The 25633-nt window shown below is 38.3% G+C and overlaps 1 protein-coding gene across 9 annotated transcripts in view; it reads left to right on the plus strand.

Annotated features, from left to right (window-relative positions):
* PTPN4 (protein tyrosine phosphatase non-receptor type 4) overlaps positions 1-25633 on the plus strand; it is a 197038-nt gene that overhangs the window by 37550 nt on the left and 133855 nt on the right. For 4 of the 9 annotated variants that reach the window (XM_055572900.1, XM_055572901.1, XM_055572902.1 and 1 more), the window contains exon 3: positions 17576-17605. The exons of the other annotated variants lie outside the window; for them this stretch is intronic. In XM_055572900.1, coding sequence (XP_055428875.1) covers positions 17576-17605 — 30 coding nt within the window. The remainder of the gene's footprint in view (positions 1-17575; positions 17606-25633) is intronic. 9 annotated transcript variants of the gene reach the window in all.

The raw sequence follows: 25633 nt of genomic DNA on the forward strand, positions 1-25633 counted from the left end.
TTCAGTTGTTCAGTCATGTCCGACTCTTTGTGACCCCATGAACCACAGCACGCCAGGCCTCCCTGTCCATCACCAACTCCCGGAGTTTACCCAAACTCATGTCCATTGAGTCAGTGATGCCATCCAACCATGTCATCCTCTTTTATCCCCTTCTCCTCCTGCCTTCAATCTTTCCCAACATCAGGGTCTTTTTGAATGAGTCAGCTCTTCGTATCAGGTGGCCAAAATACTGGAGTTTCAGCTTCAACATCAGTCCTTCCAATGAACACCCAGGACCGATTTCCCTTAGGATGGACTGGTTGGATCTCCTTGCAGTCCAAGGGACTCTCAAGAGCCTTCTCCAGCACCATAGTTCAAAAGCATCAATCCTTCAGCACTCAGCTTTCTTTATAGTCCAACTCTCACATCCATACATGACTACTGGAAAAACCATAGCCTTGACTAGATGGACCTTTGTTGACGAAGTAATGTCTCTGCTTTTTAATATGCTGTCTAGGTTGGTCATAACTTTCCTTCCAAGGAGTAAGCATCTTTTAATTTCATGGCTGCAATCACCATCTTCAGTGATTTTGGAGCCCCAAAAAATAAAGTTAGCCACTATTCCCATTGTTTGCCCATTTATTTGCCATGAAGTGAAGGGACCTGATGCCATGATCTTAGTTTTCTGAATGTTGAGCTTTAAACCAACTTTTTCACTCTCCTGTTTCATTTTCATCAAGAGGTTCTTTACTTATTCTTCACTTTCTGCCATAAAGGTGGTGTCATCTGCATATCTTAGATTATCAGTATTTCTCCCAACAGTCTTGATTCCAGCTTGTGCTTCATCCAGCCCAGCGTTTCTCATGATGTACTCTGCATATAAGTTAAATAAGCAGGGTGACAATATGCAGCCTTGATGTACTCCTTTTCCTATTTTGTACCAGTCTGTTGTTCCATGTCATAGTGTTTGAAAATTGTCATAGTGTTTGAAAATTCCAACATTGTAGTATGTGATAGATCATTAAATCTTTTCTTTAATTTGAATGTTTTTTCTCTAAGCTATATAATATTAAGCACTAGAAAAGTATCAATCAGATTTGTAGTTGTGCATAAAGTCACCATATTTCTTGGTTTATTCTTTGATTGTTTTTTATTTTTATCAGGCACGTGTAGTTCTTAGGTCTTGTATCATGTTTGTCATGTATAAGTCTTTACTTATAAAGACATTTACTTCTTTTTTAAAAATAAATTATAGATAGTATTTTAAAAATGTATTTTTAAAATCTGTGTCAGGTCTTAGTTGCAGTAAATGGGCTTCTCTGTATTTGTGGCATGCAGACTCAGTGGTTGTGATGCATGGGTTTGCTCCATGGCATATAGGCTCTTAGTTCGCCGACCAGGGATCAAACATGAGTACCCTGCATTGAAAGGCAGATTCTTAATCACTGGTCCACTAGGGAAGTCTCAAGACAGTTACTTCTGTTTAAAGATTTCCTCGGCAGTTATGCAGTGATGAATTTAAAAGTTTTTATTTTGAAGATTTACTAGTTCTATGATTATACACAAGTTGCTCTCCCTTTCTGTATTACAAATTCTTCATTTGTTAAGAAAGGACACGCATCTTGCATAGGACATTTAGAATTAAATGAGAGTGTGTATGAAGTGTTCTGTATGTGTCTAACTCACAAGATTGATTCTTTATTGCTTGTGATCCAGTCGACCTATACTCTAGTTCCAGAAGTGTTTCTTTGAAGAATATTATTATAAAAATTTCACAAAATAGCAATCTCCTAATTGCTTTATACGTATATATGATATTTTTACCATGTGCTTTGTACATGTCCAGTTTCCAAAACCCAGCTTGTTTCTGGCATATTGATTAAAAACACAAGTACACAGGAGCTCCTTGGCAGTCCAGTGGTTAAGATTCCAGGCTCTCACTGCTGAGGACCCAGATTTAATCCATGGTCAGGGAACTAGGATCCTGAAAGTCAAGTAGCAGAGCCAAAAACAAACAAAAAGAAGTATACATGAAAATTGTAAAGATGCAAGTTTATTCTTAAAGAGTTGTCAAATGTTACATCTTTGAGAATTAGATATTTTTTATCTTGGCTACTACAGTAAATTGTCATTGTTCATGGACTTCATTTAATGACAGTTATTTAGTGCATATTATACATGATGGGAAAAAGTTTCAGAAAACAGCTGTAGGTCATTAAAATTTTGATGAATATGATGGATTCTATTTAGAAAGATTCTGTAACTTAGTGCCCTCTACTTTAGAAATAATGTATAATTTTCTTGTTTATTTATTATAATATGTATAATACATGTTATACAGTGTGGTGCACAGATCTTTACTCAATGAATGCTTATCTCCGTATGTATCTGTGGAACTACCACACAGAGATTAAGATACCAAATACTTCCCTCAGCAAGAAAAATTCTTGTGTTAAGTATTTCTTACTCCATTTTATCTTTGCTAGGTTAATTTTTGGTTAACCTTTTAATGTTATGCTTTCAATTATTACCTTAGAAATTGCAAAATTTGTCAACTTACAAAAGCCTACCTTTATTTATACAGTTGACTCTTTAGAATAACATGTTTGAAATGTGTGGTTCCACTTGTACATGGATATTTTTAATGAATGCATACTGCAGTACTACACAATTCACATTTGGTTAACACTGCAAATATGGAATCATGGATATGGAGACTGTTACACACAGATTCTCTACTATGCAGAGTATCTGTACTCCTAATCCCCAGGTTGTTCAAGGGTCAACTGTACTTATACCATGTTAACCCCAAGTGGAAAAACTTAAAGCATTTTGAATCTATTTACTTGTGTCCTGTTTTTTTTTTGCTATCATTCTTATGTTTACCATTCTCCTCATATGTTTTGGGGCTTCCTCCTCATGTTTTTGGGCTTCCCCGTTGGCTCAGACAGTAAAGAATCTGCCTGCAAGGCAGGAGACCTGGGTTTGAACCCTGGGTCAGGAAGATCACCTGAAGAAGGAAATGGCAACCCACTCCAGTATTCTTGCCTGAAGAATTCAGTGGACAGAGGAACCTGGTAGGCTCTAGTCCATGGGGTTGCAAAGAGAGAGACAGGACTGAGCATTGGATCAAAGTGGTCCACTACCAATTTAACTGGCTGTCAGAATAAAATCCAGTACTATTTAGAGGAAGATAACACTCCAGAGCTTCTACACTAGGGTTGAATAGGGGTCAGCAAACCTTTCTCATAAGAAGCCAGCCCTGTAAGACATCACTTTAAACTGTCAATATTCTGTTTATAAATATAAACACTATATAAATATAGTGTTTATATTTACACTATTTGCATCTATTCACTTCTTATATATCCGTGCTTTCATTTAGAATCTTTCCCTTCCTAAAGAATCTCTTTTATTATTTTTTGAAATAGAGTCTATTAATAACAGTCTTTCAACTTTTTGTTTGTCTGAAAATGCATTTAGTTACTCCTTATTTTGGAGGATAGTTTTTCTGGGTATAGAATTCTACATTGATAGGCTTTTTTCTTTGTAGTTTAAAGGTATCATTTCATTGGCTTTCATAGTTTCCCTTGAGAAGTAATTTTTTATTCTTGTTGTTTTCAAGCAGTATGAGACATAAGTCCTTTCTTCCTCTGTTTTTGAGTTCTCTCACTTTATTTTTGATTCTAGTCTCTTGTCTATAATATACATAGATATGGTTTTGTGTTTGTGCATTTGTCTTGCTTGGTATTCACTGAGTTTCTTGAATCCATAGGTTGATATCTTATAAAATTTGAAAATTTCTTATTCTTTACAGATTTAAATATTGCTTCTGGCCCATTTTTCCTTCTCTCCTTCTTGACTCCAGTTACATCTGTTAGACTGTTTGACTACATCCCACATCTAACATATGTTCTGTTTTGTTGTTTATAATTTCTTTCTGTGTTTTGAATAGCTACTAACTTGTTCTTGAATATGCTGATTTCATTTTTTGCTGTGGTTATTCTGCTGTTAAAACCATCCAACCAATTCCTGTTCCACATACTGTATTCTGCAGTTCTAGAATGTCTACATGATCATTTTTATAGATTATAACTCTCTTGTGAGGTATTTCATATTTTAATATATTTTTTCTATTCTGCCTCTATTGTCCATATGTTAATCATAATTATTTTGAAGCCCTTACTGACCAAGACCAACATGTAGATCCCTCATAAGTCTGTGTATTTTTGTTGACTGCTTTGTCTCTTGATTATTAGTCACTTTCCCTGCTTCATCTATATGATTGATATTGTGAGGGTAATGTAGTGTGTGTGTGTGTGTGTGTGTTTTTGTGTGCACGCGCATGTACTCAGCTGTGTCCAACTCTTTGCAGCCACATACATTGTAGCCCTCCAGGCTCCACTCTCCATGGAATTTTCCAGGCAAGAGTACTGGAGTGGGTTGCCATCTCCTACTCCAGGAGATCTTCCCAGCCCAGGGATTGAACTCCATCTCTTGCATCTCCTGCATTGGCAGGCAGATTCTTTACCACTGTGCCACCTGGGTGCTGGGGTCCAGCCCCAGCTGATCCAGGGTATTCGAAGGAGAGATGGCATAGGCAAGGGTCAGGAAACAACTGCTTAATTACACGTTAATTAAGGATACAAAGAGTAATAGAATGAGGATAGCTCAGTAGGAAAATTCAGTGGAGAAAAGAGGCTGAGTAGCTTGGTTTACGCGGGAGACCAATAAAACTTCAAGACAAGAAGTTTGCACCACTTACGTAGGCCGCAGGCGTCCTTCCGTTCTCCCGAAGGAGAGGAGACACTGAGGCCTCCCTGGTCGGATCTTAGAAGCCCAGGCATAATTAGCAAGCATGGTGGGTTCCGTGCTCCGGATGGAGACTCAGCTAGAATTTGGGAGAGAGAGTGACATGGGGAGACCAAGTTTCAGTGAACAAGGCCCGCACTTTATTTTCCAAAGTAGTTTTTATACCTTAAGTTATGCATAGAGGATAATGGGGGAAGGGGTGGAGTCATGCAAGGACAGCAGTTCCTGGTTCTAATCTAAGCCAGGCTTTCAAACTTATCATATGCAAAAGTTCAGGTGATTGACATCATCTTCTGGCCCGGAGGCCTGTTAACATTTTAAGAAACTTATTTTTCTCTAAAGGTGATTATTCCAAAGTCAGGCACCAGCCTCCCAAAAAGCATTGGACAAAGCTGCATTTTACATTTCTATACACCCATTATATCAATCAATACACTGCCAAGGACACAGTAGGTAAGGAGTATGGAGACTTAGCAGCAAACATTGGCCCAACAAGTGAAAAACCCTTCACCAATACAATTTCTAATCAATCTTTTAACTACTCAAAGGAATCTGTGTTTAGGCAGTTTAGAACATCTCCTGCCTCTCACAGTTGGGAGGCTCTGAACAATCACATGTGGCCGGAAAAACCCATTCAGGCAGGCTAGAGGATTTCCAAAGGAGTTTGTAGGTTGAAACACTGTCACACCCAGGAATTATTAACTGGAGCTGTAAGCTAACTCTTTTTTTCAGAGAGAGGTAGTGGGGGACAGCCCCCATAAAGTCAGAGGTGTAGGTGAAAGCAAAAAGCAGAAAGTAGGCAGACTCTGGTTTGGGAGGTAGATGCTCGAGAATTTCCAGGGGGACTCCTGAGGCTCGATCCCGCCTTTGCGTATGCCGAGCCTCCTTCCTCGTGACCTTTGTCATGGGTGGAGCTCCTCACGCTGGCTCCCAGCAGTGATAGAATTTCAGTTGAGCTATTTCAGATCCTGAAAGATGATGCTGTGGAAAGTGCTGCACTCAATATGCAATATGCACTCAATATGCAATATGCCGGCTCCCGGCACCTGGGAAACCATAATGTGGAGCACCAGATAGCAGACTGACCACTGGGCTAAATCCAGTCTAGGGACAATTATTATGTGGCCCATGAAGCTAAGAATGGATTTTACATTTTTAAAGAGAATGAGCAACAGAGATTATTTATGGCCCTCAAAACCTGAACATATCTACCTGCTGGCCTCTTATGAGAAAGGTTTGCTGACCCCTATTCAACCCTAGTGTAGAAGCTCTGGAGTGTTATCTTCCTCTAAATAGTATTGAATTTTATTTTGACAGCCAGTTAAATTGGTAGTGGACTACTTTGATCCTGTGGAAACTTAGTTTTAGCTGTTGGTAAGTAAGACAGATCTGTTTTAACTTTGTTTTCTTGCAGAATTTGGGCATGGGTTGTCTAGGGTCTCAGCTCAATGCTGGGTTGTTCATCAAGGTTTTTCTTCTCTGATGAAGGCTGAGCTCCATTTCTTTGGAAGTGTGCAACCTTTTAAATCTTCATTTAGCTAACAACCTCCTAACAGCTGTTCTCTCTTAGGCCTCTAGGAGCCTCACCCTGCATGTGTGCAGTCTAGGAGGCAGATGAGGACCTGGAGGGGATTTTTATATAGATTTCTATAGCTTTTTTTTTTTTCACTCTTTCCTCTAATAACCTGTCCCCCCCTCTCCCCCCAATCTAGCTATCTTAGCAGTCCCAAACTTTTTTCATCCCAGCAAGACAGCTACTCTGCTTAGGCTCTGTTTCTCTGTACTATAATTTGGAAAATGCCATTAAGGAGAAAGCTAGTGTGAATGTAGGATTTGATTAATCTGGATCTCTTCTATCTAGGATAATAGTGTTGTGTTGTGTTGGATGCCATCTAATGCTTACAAATAGTATTCTGTTTCTGTATATTTGATCCAGTTTCTGCAGATGGTTTATAGCAGAAGGGTATTCTAACACTAGCTGCTCCATCATGACAAGACCAGAATCCTGATTGTTTTGAAATGGGAACTATATCTCATAATAGTGGACTTTGATTTGAGAACGTTTAACATACTGCTATCAAGACAATACAGCAATCAAGATTGCTGGGAGAAATATCAATAACCTCAGATATGCAGATGACACCACCATTATGGCAGAAAGTGAAGAAGAACTAAAGAGCCTCTTGATGAAAATGAAAGAGGAGAGTGAAAATGCTGGCTTAAAACTCAACATTCAGAAAAACTAAGATCATGGCATCTGGTCCCATCACTTCATGGCAAATAGATGGCGAAACAGTGGAAACAGTGATAGACTTTATTTTTGGGGGCTTCAGAATCACTGAAGATGGTGACTGCAGCCATGAAATTAAAAAACTCTTGCTCCTTGGAAGGAAAGTTATGACCAACCTAGACAGCGTATTACAAAGCAGAGACGTTATTTTGCCAACAAAGTTCCATCTAGTCAAAGCTATGATTTTTCCAGTAGTCATATATGGATGTGAGAGTTGGACTGTAAAGAAAGCTGAGTGCTGAAGAATTGATGCTTTTGAACTGTGGTGTTGAAGAAGACTCTTGAGAATCCCTTGGACTGCAAGGAGATCCAACCAGTCCATCCTAAAGGAAATCAGTCCTGAATATTCACTGGAAGGACTGATGCTGAAGCTGAAACTCCAATACTTTGGCCACCTGTTGCAAAGAATTGACTTATTGGAAAAGACCCTGATGCTGAGGAAGATTGAAGGCAGGAGGAGAAGGGGATGACAGAGGATGAAATGGTTGGATGGCATCACTGACTCAATGGGCATGAGTTTGAGTAAACTCCGGGAGTTGGTGATGGACAGGGAGGCCTGGCGTGCTGTGGTTCATGGGGTCACAAAGAATTGGACATGATTGAGCGACTGAACTGAACATACTGCTTTCTCTGTTCCTTCATTCTTTGTTCACTTGAGCCAAATAGAAGGACTTGGATCTCAGTGTACAATGGTAAATATGTGCATCTTACAAAATCAGGTCATTCTAAGATACATAGATTTGGCAAAGGGTATAAAATGATACTGGGACATTCTGTTGGCCCAGTGGTTAAGAATCTGCCTGCCAGTGCAGGGTACATGGATTTGATCACTGGTCCAGGAAGATTCCATGTCTATGGAGCAGCTAAGCCCACGCACCACAACTACTAAGCCCACGCATCTAGAGCCTGTGCTCCAGAACAGGAGAAGCCACCGCAATGAGAAACTTACGTACCACATCAAAGAGTAGCCCCTGCTCGCCACAAATAGAGAAAGCCTGCACGCAGCAACGAAGACACAGTGCAGCCAAAAATAAATAACTAAAATTAATTAATTTTAAGAAATAAAATGGCACTTGCTTTCCAAAGAATGTGGCCCTAACCAGGTGAGCCAACAGCTTGCTCTTTTAGAATATTTCAACTCACAAATTATTTGCCACATTTAAGGTACACCTTAACCCTAGATGAGCTGGGCTCAGCATCAGAGAAACTTTCTTTGGCTGATCAATTCTTAATGATTATTTAACAATTTTGTGTTTGTCATTTATATGTCCAGCATCTTTAAAACAATTTATTAATATTTTAACCCATAGTTTGTCTCTTAACTGCCATATTCACAGTGTGCATGGAATACAGGGCTGGTATGCACTACTGTATGGCTTGCTTAATATTCTTTGAGGGAGTAGTCATTTAAGTGTTTTTGCCATCATATGGAGTTTTTATATTGTACTGCATGTAAGGACTGGTCCGTCTAGGCACTGGTTGCCAAGATTAATTTGATGAAACTCAGTGGTTAGCTGGGAGTCTGCTTTCTTCCTCTTGTTCTATGTGTGTCTCTTTTGAAGTTGAATGGCATGCCCTTCTCAGATGTGACCTGTTCTTTGGAAAAAGATATATGACATAGCTTTGTTTCTCTACTAGAATTAGCAAACAACCTGTCAGTATTCTTTGGAGTGGTGCTGGTGACCACAGAAAGAGATGGCGTTTTTTGTAACATAAGAGAGCTACAGGACTCTCTGAGGCCCCACTGCCTGTGATACCTGTGAGAGCACCTTCCCTGGGTAGTTCTGTCTTGAGTCGTTTTTGGACCCAACATTCCCCCAGAGGAAGCGCAGTGTGACCTTTTGCACAGAGGCTGATGTTGGTGCTTGTGGTTGGAGTCTCCTGAGTACCGTACTATAGAAAGGAAATTCCTTTTCAGCTTTGTACCCATTTAGGAGGTTAGGTAGTTAAATATTTGTATATTAGAAATTTGGTTTTATATTAGAGGTAGCATCTGTTTAGCCTTATTGGAGTCTTTGCCTTTATTTAACATTATTTTTAATTAAAAAAGACTTAAAATAATTTTGCTTCCAAAAGTTTAAAATAAAACAACACTGGGTGTGCATTGCATGTATAACATGCAGCAAAATTGATCACTTTCAAAAACTTTTACTTATCCTGAAACTCTTTTCTCCTCCTGTTTGGGAATTCAGTATAGTAATATGTCTTCATCTTAAATATTTTTCCTAATAGCTGATTTTTTGACTTTTTTGTTCATCTTTTGAATTCTACACATAATTTTTAATGTAACAGTTTGTTTAGTTTCCACAAAGAAAAGCAACAGCTGTAACATATGAGGAATTAGTAGTACTGTTATGACAGACATTTTTCTGAATGTGCATATACTCCTTTTTGATGCTTCCTTTGATTTGTGTAAACTAAACTTGAGAGTGTATAGTTTTTGCTATTTCTTTGGCAGTTATTTAACTTTTTTCCCACGATAAGGAAATATGGAGGAGATAAGGCCCTTAATTACATTGACTAGGTAGGTACTCAAATTTAGTATTCGATTAATTTACAACTTTGGATTCACTATGTATTCTTTTGATATCACTTTACTTTGAATTGCTATGAGGTGACTTTTATTTTCCTTCATCAAAAATAACTTGGGTGGGAACTATGATAGTTCTACAAAGAACATAGTACATAAATCTGGTCCTGGATTCTAGGTATTGGACTATCACAGACAGATCATTTAAGCATATAGTGATGTCAAAATTAAGATCCTAAGCCCTGTATGAATTGTTACAGGAAGCATTGTGGTATGCTGTGTTACAATGAAAAGTGCACAGGCCTGGGAATCCCAAAGGCTGGAGTTGTGTCCTGGACATACTGAGTACTTGCTCTGTGGCATCGTTCCACTAAGTTGACTTTTATATATAATTTCCTTATATTTGAAGTAGAAAGACTATCTTTAATACTAGGGTTGTCAGGGTTAAATGAATGTGTATCAAGCACCCAATAAAGATTCTAGTAGATGCTCTAGAAATATGACACCATGCTCACCCTTTTCCTTTGTTTTCTCTTCTCTTGTTCTTCCTTATTTGCTCAGAGTTAGCCAAGGCAAAGTTCAGAGGAGGGCACAGTGATCCCTAAAGTGCCTGCACTTCCGACAGCAGTTGCAAGCTTGGGAGATTCTTTTTTTTTTTTTTTTAATATCTCTAAGATTATTCCTCATTTTATTTTATTTTAAAAATATTTATATATTTACTTGGCTGTGTCAGGTCTTAGTTGCATACATGGGATCTTTTTGCTACAGTGGCACACAGACTCTCCAGCTGTGGCATGCAGGCTTAGTTGCTCCACAGCATGTGGGATCTTAGTTCCCTGACCAGGGATCAAACCCACGTACCCTGTATTGCAAGGCAGATTCTTAACCACTAGACCACCAGGGAAGTTCTGGGAGATTCTTAAAGTCATCCTGAGTTGCAATAATTTGTTAGATGGACTCAACAGAACTCATTGCAAGCTTTAATACTTACATGTTATGATTTACTACTGTTCATACTGTTCATAAACTTCCCAGGTCAGTAGGTGCCCAATATGCTACTGGAGATCAGTGGAGAAATAACTCTAGAAAGAATGAAGGGATGGTGCCAAAGCAAAAACAATACCCAGCTGTGGATGTGACTGGTGATAGAAGCAAGGTCCGATGCTGTAAAGAGCAATATTGCATAGGAACCTGGAATGTCAGGTCCATGAATCAAGGCAAATTGGAAGTGGTCAAACAAGAGATGGCAAGAGTGAATGTCGACATTCTAGGAATCAGCGAACTGAAATGGGTGAATTTAACTCAGATGACCATTATATCTACTACTGCGGGCAGGAATCCCTCAGAAGAAATGGAGTGGCCATGATGGTCAACAAAAGAGTCCAAAATGCAGTACTTGGATGCAATCTCAAAAACGACAGAATGATCTCTGTTCATTTCCAAGGCAAACCATTCAATATCACAGTAATCCAAGTCTATGCCCCAACCAGTAACGCTGAAGAAGCTGAACGGTTCTATGAAGACCTACAAGACCTTTTAGAACTAACACCCAAAAGAGATGTCCTTTTCATTATAGGGGACTGGAATGCAAAATAGGAAGTCAAGAAACACCTGGAGTAACAGGCAAATTTGGCCTTGGAATATGGAATGAAGCAGGGCAAAGACTAATAGAGTTTTGCCAAGAAAATGCACTGGTCATAACAAACACCCTCTTCCAACAACACAAGAAAAGACTCTATACATGGACATCACCAGATGGTCAACCCCGAAATCAGATTGATTGTATTCTTTGCAGCCAAAGATGGAGAAGCTCTATACAGTCAGCAAAAACAAGACCAGGAGCTGACTGTGGCTCAGACCATGAACTCCTTATTGCCAAATTCAGACTTAAATTGAAGAAAGTAGGGAAAACCACTAGACCATTCAGGTATGACCTAAATCAAATCCCTTATGATTATACAGTGGAAGTGAGAAATAGATTTAAGGACCTAGATCTGATAGATAGAGTGCCTGATGAACTATGGACTGAGGTTCGTGACATTGTACAGGAGACAGGGATCAAGACCATCCCCATGGAAAAGAACTGCAAAAAAGCAAAATGGGTGTCTGGGGAGGCCTTACAAATAGTTGTGAAAAGAAGAGAAGCGAAAAGCAAAGGAGAAAAGGAAAGATATAAACATCTGAATGCAGAGTTCCAAAGAATAGCAAGAAGAGATAAGATAGCCTTCTTCTGTGATCAATGCAAAGGAATAGAGGAAAACAACAGAATGGGAAAGACTGGAGATCTCTTCAAGAAAATCAGAGATACCAAAGGAACATTTCATGCAAAACTGAGCTCGATGAAGGACAGAAATGGTATGGACCTAACAGAAGCAGAAGATATTAAGAAGAGATGGCAAGAATACACAGAAGAACTGTACAAAAAAGATCTTCACGACCCAGATAATCACGATGGTGTGATCACTGACCTAGAGCCAGACATCCTGGAATGTGAAGTCAAGTGGGCCTTAGAAAGCATCACTACGAAAAAAGCTAGTGGAGGTGATGGAATTCCAGTTGAGCTATTCCAAATCCTGAAAGATGATGCTGTGAAAGTGCTGCACTCAATATGCCAGCAAATTTGGAAAACTCAGCAGTGACCACAGGACTGGAAAAGGTCAGTTTTCATTCCAATCCCAAAGAAAGGCAATGCCAAAGAATGCTCAAACTACTGCACAATTGCACTCATCTCACACGCTAGTAAAGTAATGCTCAAAATTCTCCAAGCCAGGCTTCAGCAATATGTGAACTGTGAACTTCCTGATGTTCAAGCTGGTTTTAGAAAAGGCAGAGGAACCAGAGATCAAATTGCCAACATCCGCTGGATCATGGAAAAAGCAAGAGAGTTCCAGAAAAACATCTATTTCTGCTTTATTGACTATGCCAAAGCCTTTGACTGTGTGGACCACAATAAACTGTGGAAAATTCTGAAAGAGATGGGAATACCAGACCACCTGATCTGCCTCTTGAGAAATTTGTATGCAGGTCAGGAAGCAACCGTTAGAACTGGACATGGAACAACAGACTGGTTCCAAATAGGAAAAGGAGTTTGTCAAGGCTGTATATTATCACCCTGTTTATTTAACTTATATGCAGAGCACATCATGAGAAACCCTGGGCTGGAAGAAACACAAGCTGGAATCAAGATTGCCAGGAGAAATATCAATAACCTCAGATATGCAGATGACACCACCCTTATGGCAGAAAGTGAAGAGGAACTCAAAAGCCTCTTGATGAAAGTGAAAGTGGAGAGTGAAAAAGTTGGCTTAAAGCTCAACATTCAGATAACGAAGATCATGGCATCTGGTCCCATCACTTCCTGGGAAATAGATGGGGAAAGAGTGGAAACAGTGTCAGACTTTATTTTTCTGGGCTCCAAAATCACTACAGATGGTGAATGCAGCCATGAAATAAAAAGATGCTTACTCCTTGGAAGGAAAGTTATGACCAACCTAGATAGCATATTCAAAAGCAGAGGCATTACTTTGCCAACAAAGGTCCGTCTAGTCAAGGCTATGGTTTTTCCTGTGGTCATGTATGGATGTGCGAGTTGGTCTGTGAAGAAGGTTGAGCGCCGAAGAATTGATGCTTTTGAACTGTGGTGTTGGAGAAGACTCTTGAGAGTCCCTTGGACTGCAAGGAGATCCAACCAGTCCATTCTGAAGGAGATCAGCCCTGGGATTTCTTTGGAAGGAATGATGCTAAAGCTGAAACTCCAGTACTTTGGCTACCTCATGCCAAGAGTTGACTCATTGGAAAAGACTCTGATGCTGGGAGGGATTGGGGGCAGGAGGAAAAGGGGACTCAGAGGATGAGATGGCTGGATGGCATCACTGACTCGATGGACATGAGTCTGAGTGAACTCCAGGAGTTGGTGATGGACAGGGAGGCCTGGCGTGCTGCGATTCATGGGGTCGCAAAGAGTTGGATACGACTGAGCGACTGATCTGATCTGATCTGATCTGGTGGTTTACTACAGGGAATGGATACAAATTAAAACCAATCCAAAGAAACACTGCCTTGGGCAGTCACAAGGAATCTGAATGAAGAGGTTCTTCTAGTCCTCCTCTCCCTGTGGAGTCAAGAATGACATTGCCACTTCCTGGTCACTGTGTGTGGCATTTACCCTCAGAGCATTTCCAGCCAGTGAAGCTGCCCTGAGCCTTTGGGTCCAAACTTTTTACTGGGACTCAGTCATGTACTTCTTGTGTGACTTACCCAGTCTCTGTCCTTTCACAGAGGTCAGGCTAATACCCTAATCTCCATTCCTCTGAAGTCAGAACTGATGTGATGTGGTCCAAAGCCTCCATCATAAATCATATTGTCCAGTGACCAAAGTCCCCAGGCAGACAAAGACACCCCTATCAGGTAGGGCATTCTGGAGGCCTAGAGATCATCTCCTTCAGTAGCTGAGGACAAAGGCCAGATCTCTCTTTGGAAAAGGTTGTTTCTTCACTGTACATTAGTGCTGTATTTTTGTATTGGTTAATTAAATTGTTCAGTACTTAATATTTTGGTTGTTAATTCCTATCTAAATAACAGTATATGTGGCTTAGTTGGTAAAGAATCCACTTGCAATGCAGGAGACTGCCTGCAATACAGGAGGCCTGGGTTTGATCCGTGGGTCAGGAAGATCCCCTGGAGAAGGAAATGGCAGCCCACTCCAGGATTATTGCCTTAAAAATCCCATGGACAGAGGGATTTTTATCTAAATAATAGTGTATAATAAATACTAAATAGTTTTTTAGAAGCCAAGAAGATAAATCAAATTGTAAAAGCCTAATGAAACGCACCCTCCCTTTTCTTTTAGTACTAGCTTCCAAATAGGTTTGGAGATTTCCTTTACACGTTCGCTACTAGTTTTCTATGCTGGTTTATATTTTCTGTTTGGGGCATTAGCTATTGACTACCTATTACGTGGGTTGAGAATTTCATATTCTTAGTACATTTTACACCCTCACTCCCTCTCCTAAAATTCTTAGGTCATAATTTTTAATTAAATCTTCTCTGTTAGAATTGCATTTGGCTCTAGTAAAAGAAACTGGAAAGAGCAGTAACATAAATGAGTGACGTTCATTTTCTTCTCACATAGAATTCTAGAGACTGACAATCCAAGGAATGGGATAGCAATTTCATGGTTATCAGGGAACCAGGCTCCCTGTTTTTCCTTCACTTTGCTGAGAGCATTGCTGTACATAAGATCGCTTCATGATCCAAGATAGTTATTAGACCTCTAACAATAATGTCAGTTTTCAGGCAGGTAGGGAAGGAGGGGAGGGGTGATGGAGGGTGGAGAGGGGAAGGATGGAGAATCAAAAGGGCATACGTGCCAATTTCTTTCCCAGTCTTAAGAAACTTTGCTTAAAAGTTATACCCTGTAGCTTCTAGTTATACTTTATTGACCTAAATTTAGTCATAGGCCCTCATTTGGTCGGCACATTGGGTATTTTATGTTCTGTTGCTATCTCAAACAATACTGAAATTTTATTTAAAAGAAATAATATAAAATGGATATGACAGAAGAAGCAGTTAGCGCTTTCTCCCTTAATTGACTTCATTGATTACCTTTTTGTGACTGTGCAAGTTAATTCACTGCTAAGCCATGTAGTGTAGTATGGTTACATGATATTTTGTTCTTCTAGAATTATTCATTGCATCTTTTTAAAAGTATGGTTAGTTTTCTTTCTTTAGTTTTTTTCCTTTTCCAGTTGTATTTAAAGAGTTAGCTAGTCCTACCTCTGTTACAAGTCCTATCTCTATGTTACAAAGTAGCAGTCATCTGCACCTGTCCTTACAGTGTGCTTGCTTGAGTGTGTGCTAAGTTGCTTCAGTTGTGTCTAACTCTTTTTGACCCTATGGACGGTAGCCCACCAGGCTCCTTTGTCCATGGGATTCTCCAGGTCAGAATACTGGAGTGGGTTAGCATGCCCTCCTCCAGGGGATCTTCCTGACTCAGGGATTGATCCTGAATCTCTTACGTCTCCTGCATTGGCAGACGGATTATTTACCACTAGTGCCACCTCTGAAACAACCAGCTTAATCTTTTCAGTAGATTCTTTTGATACTTGCTTATATATCTCTAAATACCATGTTTGTGTTACTAATACTTAATTTTTCAGTTTTTGGCGTTGTATGTTGATTCCCCGTTTAAAAAGATGAAAATTTGATTCTTTACCCCTAACCCTTCTTATTTTATCAGTATAATTGACTTTTATAATGTGTTAGTATTCAATGGGTAGTATTATGTCTATGAAAATGCTGTTCATAGTTGAGCCACATAGCACATTATCCTTTTCTTTTGTACTAAACTTCTTGGTTTTCACAGTTGGTACTTTTCGTTTCTCTTTGTCTCTCCCTCCTTCCTTCCTTCTTTCTTATCTTACTACCTTTTCCTTTCTCTCTCTCTCTCCTCTTAGATTCCTGTATACATTATTAATTACCCCAGACTCTTTTAATAGTTGTCTGAATCTTCTCTTAATATGTTCTTTGTGTCAGATATTCTATCAAATTCACCTTCTTGGAGAAAACTAAGAGCCTTCTGTTATGCCCCTTTTTGGCTTGGTTGCTCTATACACTTGGTGTATAACTAGAGTCACCCATTGCTATCATCTTGTTTTGAAGGTTCATGTAGATTATTCACAAAATCCACTGGTTCCCATTATGACACTCCTCCCTATCCTCCACTATGCCCAGTGTCCCTAGGTTTGCAGCCACTTGTGTTTATCTTGGAATGTCTCGGGAATTGTATAGTCTCTTAGCTTTAGCAAATGGAGTTGGAAATTGAGGGATGTTACAGTTCCCGACAAAAATTTTTTTTTTTTTACCACTTTTCTTCCAGATTTTAGCCTCATGCTTTCTTCTCGCCTTTTCTGATACACATGCCTTCAATTTCCAAAGCTTTTGCATGCCTTTGACTTCCTTTTTGTTGGATCCTTCTCTCTCTGGTATTTGGTGTTTAGCTCCACCATCTCTGCCTTATGCTCTCATTTTTATAAACGTGTTCATATTTCTTCAACTGATGTCTACTCTCTGCTCTTTGTGGTGTTTATGTTTTTAATGCCTATCCTCCTTTTTTTTTTTTTTTACTTTTATTTATTTTATTTTTGGCTGCACTGTGTCTTTGTTGCTGCTTTCTCTGGTTGAGAAAAAGCCCATGTCTGTCTTATTTTTTTCCCTTCAATATAATGAATTTTTCAGGAAGAAGCAAAGGTAAACACATGTTCAGTTATCACATTTATAGTAAGCCTAAACATTTTTTAGAACACCTTTTTTGGAGCAGTCTTAGATTCACAGCAAAATTGGGCAGAAAGTACAGGGATTTCCCATATACCCCTGCTCTCACACATGCATGGCCTCCCCCATTTTCAGTCTCCCCACCAGAGTGGTATACATGATGATGTACACATTATTACTGTAAGTCCATAGTTTGCATTAGGGTTGAGTCTTGATATTGTGCGTTCTGTGGGTTTAAGCATATGTAAAATGACATGTATTCACCGTTTAAAGTATCACACAGAGTAATTTCACTGCCCCCCAAATCTTCTGTGCTCTGTTTGTTCAGCCCATTTCCTCTCCTATAAGCCCTGTAACCACTGAGCTTTTTACCCTCTTCATAGTTTTGCATTTTCCAGAATGTCATACACTTGGAATTTTACAGTATGTAGCCTTTTCAGATAGACTTCTTTCACTTAATAATGTGTACTTAAAGTTTTTTTCATGGCTTGATAGCTCATTTCTTTTTAGTGCTGGGTTATTATTGTTGATTGTTCATTCTTTTTTTTTAATATATCAATACCTCAGTTTAATCTCTTCACCTACTGAAGGGGATCTTGTTGCTTCCAACTTGTGGCAACTGTGAATAAACCTGCTGTAATCATTGTGTGAGGGTTTTTGTGTAGACATACATTTCTGTTCTCTTTGGGCAGGTACCAAGGAGCATGATTCTGGATCTTATGGTGAGAGTCTTTCTTTTTGTAAGAAACTGCCAAAGTGTCTTCCAAAGTGGCTGTTCCATTTTGCATTCCCATAAGCCTTGAAAGAGAATTTCTGTTGCTCCCCATCCAGCATTTGGTGTTCTCAGTGTTACGGATTTTGTCAGTTTTATTGATGTGTTGTGGTATCTAACTGTTTTAACTTGCATCTGCCTAATGCCATATGATGTACAACATCTTTTTCTATGTGTATATGCTGTCTGTATATCTTTTATTTATTTATTTTTGGCTGTGCTATATCTTAGTTGTTGCGCAAAGGCTTTCTCTAGTTAAGGTGAGTGGGGGCTACTCTCTAGTTGCGTTGTGTGGGCTTCTCACTGTGGTAGTTTTTCTTGTTGTGGAGCATGAGCTCAGTAGTTGTGGTGTATGGGCTTAGTTGCCCTGCAGCATGTGGAATCTTCACAGAGCAGGGTATAAGCATACATTATTGATTTAAGATATTTTTTGTTTTTTAATGTAAATATCTCAAAGCAGTGATTTAGCTGTATCCTACAAAGTGTCATATGTCATTTTTCTTCATATTCAGTTCAGTTCAAAATAGTTACTAATTTCCCATAAGACTTTCTCTTTGCTCTATGGGTTGTTTACATGTATATTAGTTTTCAGATATTTGAAGATTTTTCAAATATCTTTCTCTTACTAATTTCTATTTTAATTCTCTTATGGCTACTAAACATACTTTGTATGACTTTAGTTCTCTTGAATTTAATAATGTTTGCTTTTATAAGGTTTATTTTAAATTTGGTAAGGTTTATGGCATATTTTGGTGAATGTTCCATGTACACTTGAAAGTGTATTCTGCTCTTTTTGTGTGGAGAGTTCCAGGACTGGGGCTAGCACTGGGGCAGTGGACAGCCTTCCCTCCCCTCCCCCAACCCACTCCAGTTGATAAGAGCTCCTTTTCTGGTCTTCTTACCAGAAAATAGCATTTCCCTTGTCTCTCTTGCTACCCATGCCTGCTGTGCTGTTCTTCAGTGTAACCCACCTTGGAGTCACAGTAGAGGGACAGAAAGTTAAAAAAGTAACAGAAAACTCATCATACTTCAATCCGTAATTTTTTTTTCTCTATAATATATGGCTTTCTATAATTTGCTGCTTGAATTTCTCATATAACTGCTTTCTGTAATCTTATCTGGAGTCTTAGCTGTAATCAGCGGGAAAAGCAGCCTCTGGTATGCTTATGTCATATTGGTCTACACCAAAATTTAAAGATAAATCTTTTTTTAGCTGCAGTATACTAAAGTAAGTTTATCTTTGGCAGTTGCTCACAACCCTTCCTTTAGTATTTTGGATATATTTTTGCAGAAACAGGTTTTTTTTAATGTATCCTAGTTAGTAGTGCATTGGATAATTGTACTGGACTCTGTCTCTCAATTGTACCTTTGTATTCATATCTGTCCAGTGATACTAATCTTTCATATAGGTGCTGTGTTATTTCCTCAGAGCTTTCATATCTGTATTTGGTTCTTTATATCAATATTAATGTGGTACAGCAATTTTTTCTTTTTTACAAATAGAGACTTCAAACCCAGGGGTTTTGTGCCTTGCTCATAAATACATGCTGTTAAGTGAACTGAACTTTGTTCACACTAGTGTTTTATTTTTCATACTATCTGCTATCAGTTGAACAGTTTTCTATTGCTTCTTTGTATATTTAAATTTGTGATCAATGACACAAATTTGAAACATATTACCAATGTGGTCTGGAAGAAGCACAAGCTGCAATCAAGATTGCCAGGAGAAATATCAATAACCTCAGATATGCAGATGACACCACCCTTATGGCAGAAAGTGAAGAGGAACTCAAAAGCCTCTTGATGAAAGTGAAAGAGGAGAGTGAAAAAGTTGGCTTAAAGCTCAACATTCAGAAAATGAAGATTATGGCATCCGGTCCCATCACTTCATGGGAAATAGATGGGGAAACAGTGGAAACAGTGTCAGACTTTATTTTTTGGGCTCCAAAATCACTGCAGATGGTGACTGCAGCCATGAATTAAAAGATGCTTACTCCTTGGAAGGAAAGTTATGACCAACCTAGATAGCATATTCAAAAGCAGAGACATTACTTTGCCAACAAAGGTCTGTCTAGTCAAGGCTATGGTTTTTCCTGTGGCCATGTATGGATGTGAGAGTTGGACTGTGAAGAAGACTGAGCGCCAAAGAATTGATGCTTTTGAACTGTGGTGTTGGAGAAGACGCTTGAGGGTCCCTTGGACTGCAAGGAGATCCAACCAGTCCATTCTAAAGGAGATCAGTCCTGGGTGTTCTTTGGAAGGACTGATGCTGGGGCCGGAACTTTAATACTTCAGCCACCTCATGCGCAGAGTTGACTCATTGGAAAAGACTCTGATGCTGGGAGGGATTGAGGGCAGGAGGAGAAGGGGACGACGGAGGATGATATGGTTTGATGGCATCACCGACTTGATGGACTTCAGGAGTTGGTGATGGACAGGGAGGCCTGTCGTGCTTGATTCATGGGGTTGCGAAGAGTCGGACACGACTGAATGACTGAACTGAACTGAACCAATGTGGTCATGGGAACTTCCCTGGTGGTTCAGTGGTTAAGAATCTACCTTCCAATCCTGGGGATGTGGGTTCTATCTCTGAGCAGGAAACTAAGATTCCATATACCGCTGGGTAACAGCCCATGCACCACAACTACTGAGCTCTAGTGCCCATGCTTCACAACAAAGAGAAGCTCATGCACCTCGAGGAAGACCTAGCACAGCCAAAAAAAAAGTGTGATCAGGAAAGATTGGAAATAAGTAGTCTCTTGTGCTGTTTTTCTTACATTTTTATATTTTGTGAGGATTTAATGGTGAGATCTTAAGGAAGACTTACTGAAAGTTCACATTGCTGCCCCCACACCTCAATTTCATAGATCCATTGGGGCTCAAGAGTCTGTATTTTAAATGTGAACACAAGATGGTACTGATGCATGTAGTCTCTAGCCTTGCAGAGAAACAGTTGGGAGGGATGGAGACTGCCGTGGCCTCATTAACGTTCTATTATTAGCCATTATTTATAAAGCACTTTTTCCTGTTTGTTCATTGAATATACTCAATGGGACAAAATCAAAATCCATGTTAAATCCTAGCTGTATTATACTTCTTGTTGCTATCAGTCATAGAGTAGAATTTTCTGTTTAGTGATTTTCTAAAACTGAATGAGAAAGTAATCTATATTTTACTAGGGTAATCTCTAGCAAGAGGTTTTGTGCCCCTCTGCAGAACTGTGAATGTACCTCTACAGCAGGGATATTGAAATAGGACTGAGTTGGCAATGTCATAACATTCCTGGTTGTTAAAGTCCATGCAAGCTACTGGCATCTAGTGGGTAGAAACCAGGAATGCTGTGTAAAATCCTAAAATACACAGAATGGTCCCCCCATACCCTTACTCCCTGCATGGAGGTTTATCTGAAAAAAATTGTCAACAATGCCAAGATTGGTTGAGAAACTGTACTCTATAAAGTTAGTGTTCAATAAATATTTTTTGATGAATAAATTAATTTTTAAAAGAATCTTCTATTAGTTGCAGTTTTCTGCCAGTTAGGAGTTTTTACTTTTGAAAGTTGAAAGAGTTAAAACATTTAGTTTTATCCCCTTTGCACCCCCATACACAAATATTTTCTTCCTAAGTTGATAGTTTGCATTGTATATTTGTATATTAATCATGCTCTATAAATAAAAGTGGCTAAATTAAGACAGATCAATGTACAAATCTGTCTTCTTCCTGTGAAAAAATCGATTTGAGTTCAGCTTTAAAAGAAGGGAAAATGGGAAAGTAGAATGTTCCCAGTATTAATTTTGAAGTAGGGAGTTCTAACATGCAAAGAGTAAAATTGCAAGTTTTGTGTGCATCATCAGTAAATGAGAGTTCCCATTTACTTGCTAGTTTTCCTTGGTTAAACAGAAAACTTTTACCAGTTTAAATGAGTATGAGCTGGTATTTCATTGAGGGTTTTGATAGTGCATTTTGGGTGAAAGTAACTTTTTATTTGAAGTATAGTATGCATACAGTAGAAATCAAATCTTAAATACATGTAAAATTGGGACTTCTCTGGCAGTCCAGTTGTTAAGACTCTGTGCTTCCTATGCAGGGGACATGAGTTCTACCTGTGATTGGGGAACTAAAATCCCACATGCTGCACAGCATGGCCAAAAATAAATAAATAAACATAAGATTGATAAGAATTGCAAAGCATAATACTTTGTGAAACCACCATTAGCTCAAGATGAAGAATATTACCAGTATCTTAGAAGGATAGGGCTTCCCTCATAGCTCAGTTGGTAAAGAATCTGCCTGCAATGTAGGAGACCCCAGTTCGATTCCTGGGTTGGGAAGATCCGCTGGAGAAAGGATAGGCTACCCACTCCAGTAGAAGGATAGCTGTACTTTCTCCTTGTTAGTATGTGTTCCTTGCCTAAACTAGTTAGCATTCTACTTCATCTATCACCATAGATGAGTTTTGCTTGTCTTTTTAACATTATTAGAATAAACTGTATAATTGTTATTTATATAGGTCATAATATTAACAGTTTCACGTATGGCTCAATGCAAACATTTCTTTGTTTCTTCATTGCTGTATAGTATTACATTTGTGGTAGCTAGTCTCCAAAGGTGGCCTCCCTCCACCCCTTCTGCTACTAACACCCATGCAGAGTCCCTCTCCCCTGAATCTTGGTCTTTGTGACACCTAGTAAAGTAAGAAGTCTTCCTTCCACCTTCTAGTTGGGTCTCTTAGGACACTCACTCTGGAACAGTTCAGCTCAGACTCCTAGTTGTCATTCTGTAAGAAGCCCATCCCATATGGAGAGACTGTGTACATAGGTTCTTTGGTTAACACCACAGCTGATTGTCCAGCCAGCAGTCCACATTGGTTGTCAGTTACACCAGTGAGCCATCTTGTGTGTCAGGTCCAGTCAAACTTCAGGGACTCTAATCACTGCCATCTAACTGCAGTCAAAAGTGAGAACTGAAGCTAGGCTTAGTCAAGCCACTGAAACATGAGATATATTAATACTTCAAAAAAATTTTTTTGTGGTGTGTTTACCGTATTAGCAATGGATAGTGAGACATTCTTGCATGAGTATATCAAAATTTATCAAGTTTACCCTTGGTTTCTTTATAGTTTTGGGGTTTCTATGAATACTGCAGCTCTAAACAAGTCTTATACATGTGTATATTGGTGTATATATCAAAATATACTTCCCTAGCGGCTCAGCAGTAAAAAATCTGCCTGCAGTGCTAGAGACGTGGGTTCACTTGCTAGGATGGGAAGATCCCCTGGAGGAGGGCATGGCAACCCACTCCAGTATTCTTTGCCAGAAAAACCCCATGGACAGAGTTGCCTGGCAGGCTACGTTCCATAGGGTTACAGAGTTGGACACAACTGAAGCGACTGAGCACACACATAGTTCTGTTGAACAGATATCTAAGGGTGGAAATGCTGAATCAAGTGTTATGAAAGTTTTCTGAATTGCTTATATGTACGTACATTTTCACCAGCAGTTTATATGAGATTTACATTTGTTCTACATCCTCATCAACACTTAGTATATAACGTATTTTGGTCATTCTGATGCTAGTGTTGTAGTATCTCTTTGTGACTTTTTCTTCTACTAATGAATTTTTCAAACATTTGTAAATAATGTTATTCTCACAGCTCTTCCAGAGAATAGGAGGATGCATAATTCATTTTATGATGACCAGCATAACCTTCATACTAACAGCTAATAATATCATTATACAAAAAAGAAATATTATAGACCAGTTTTTCGTGAACAAGAATTATAAAATTTCCAAACATTATGAGCAAATTAAGTCTATAATACACACACACACACACACACACACATACTCATATAAATGTGTTAATACCAGGTTAGGTTTGTTCAAAGAATGTGAGATGTAAAATAAAGGGGAAAAACCATATAATCTTTTCTTCAGTGTATTAAAAACAAACAAAAACTTAGTGCAGTGGAAATAGAGAAGAATTTCTGTTAACTTATGAAGAGTATTTACAAATACCCTAAAGCAAACATTATACCTAGAAATGAAATACGGAAAATTTCTGCCTGTAGACTGGAAACAAGAATGTTCACTATCACCACTTCATTTTGATGTTTTTGTTATTTATATTTGTATCATTTTTCCATATAATTATTGGTCATTTAGGTGTCTAGCTCTTAACCTCACTCTGTAGTTTGTCAGTAATTTGGTTCCCCTTTGCTAAAATCAGGATTTATCAGTTTATTCTTATAGGACCTTTCAGCTTTTTATGCTGTGTATTTTTTAATATTTTTATTGAGATATAATTTACATTTAAAATGTACAGTTCATCCTTTTTAAGTGTATAATTCAGTGGGTTTGGGGGTATATTTTTGTGTGTTCACAACATTAATTTTTCACTGTTGTACATACAAAACAAAATTCATTACTAATTTCACCATTTTTACATGTAGTTAAGTGGCATCAATTACATTCACACAGTTGTTCAATCATTACAGTCACTGTCTATTCTAAAACTTTTTCATCACTCCACACTAAAATTTTGTAAATATTATGCAATAACTCCCTATTTTCCTTGCTCCCCAAATTTTATGTTTTTACCTGTTCTAAATATCTCAGAAAAGTAGAACTATATAATATTTGCTCTCTTTGGAAGAATGTCTGTTCAAACCCCTTGCCCATTTTGTAATTACTTGCCTTTTATTGTTGAATTATAAGAATTCTTTTTATATTCTGATTCAAATCACTTATTAGATACACCATTTGCAAATATTTTCTCCCAGTCCATAAGTTGTCTTTTCACTTGCTTGATGGTATCCTTCAAAGCACAAGTTTTACTCTTTGATGAATTCTAATTTATCCTTTTTATGTTTATCACATATGCTTTTGGTATCATATCTAAAATATCATTCCCTGGTCTATGATCACAAAGATATTTTTTCTGTAAGATTTTTATAGTTCTAGCTATTAATTTTAGGGCTTGATTCATTTGGAGTTCATTTTTTTTTTAATTTTATTTTATTTTTAAACTTTACATAATTGTATTAGTTTTGCCAAATATCAAAATGAATCCACGGTTCAGTTTCCTTCTTTTGCAGGTAGATATCCAGTTTTCCTATAGATTTCTGCTCTTACCTGTATTACTCCCTTCCTTCTGTTTATTTTGCTCTTTTTCTGGTTTTTATTAGGAGGGAGCTTAGACCTTAGACTACTGATGTGTGAGATCTATCCCTTTTTTTTCCTTAAATTTTCCTGAATCTTCTTTATCCCATAGATTATTTGGAACTGTGTCCCCGCCCTCGCCCCCTACCCCCCACCAGGTGATTAGTTTCTAAATTTTTCTTCTTATCTCTCTGCAGTTTTCTATTTTCAATTAATTACGATTATAGAACATGCTCTGTATGATACCAGTTTTCAATTTGGTAAGGTTTGGTTTATGACCATAGACACTTGAAATGAATGGGTATTCTGTTGTTGAGTAGAGTGTCCTTTAAATGTCAGTCAGATCCTGTTTGTTGATGTATCATTGAGTTCTATATTCTTGCTAATTTTCTGTTTAATAATTCTAGCAATTACTTAATTGTTGACATCTTTAGTTATACTTTTGCCTTTAATTTTTTCTAATTTTCTTCTCATTCTTTTAATTTTTGGTTCATTAATTTTCCAACTATATTCTTTTGTGTAGAAATATTTTTTAATGTCCTTTTTACCCTTGGTAAAGTTACTTTCTCTCAAACCTACTTTTTAAAATTAATGTTTATAGGATATATCTTTTTCTTATCCCTTTCCTTTCAAAAGGGATAAGAAACAAAACAGTATTTGAAATTTTCTGTCCCTTTGCTTACATATATGTTATTGATATTATATTTGAAGTAAATTTCTTTTAGGTAGTATGTAGTTGGATTATGGTTTTTCCCCTACTTTGTCAATCTCTGCCTTTTAGGGTAAACAAGGTCCTGCTGTATAGCATAGAGAGCTA

This window comes from Bubalus kerabau, chromosome 3 (assembly GCF_029407905.1).
Source record: "Bubalus kerabau isolate K-KA32 ecotype Philippines breed swamp buffalo chromosome 3, PCC_UOA_SB_1v2, whole genome shotgun sequence".
NCBI lineage: Eukaryota > Metazoa > Chordata > Mammalia > Artiodactyla > Bovidae > Bubalus > Bubalus kerabau.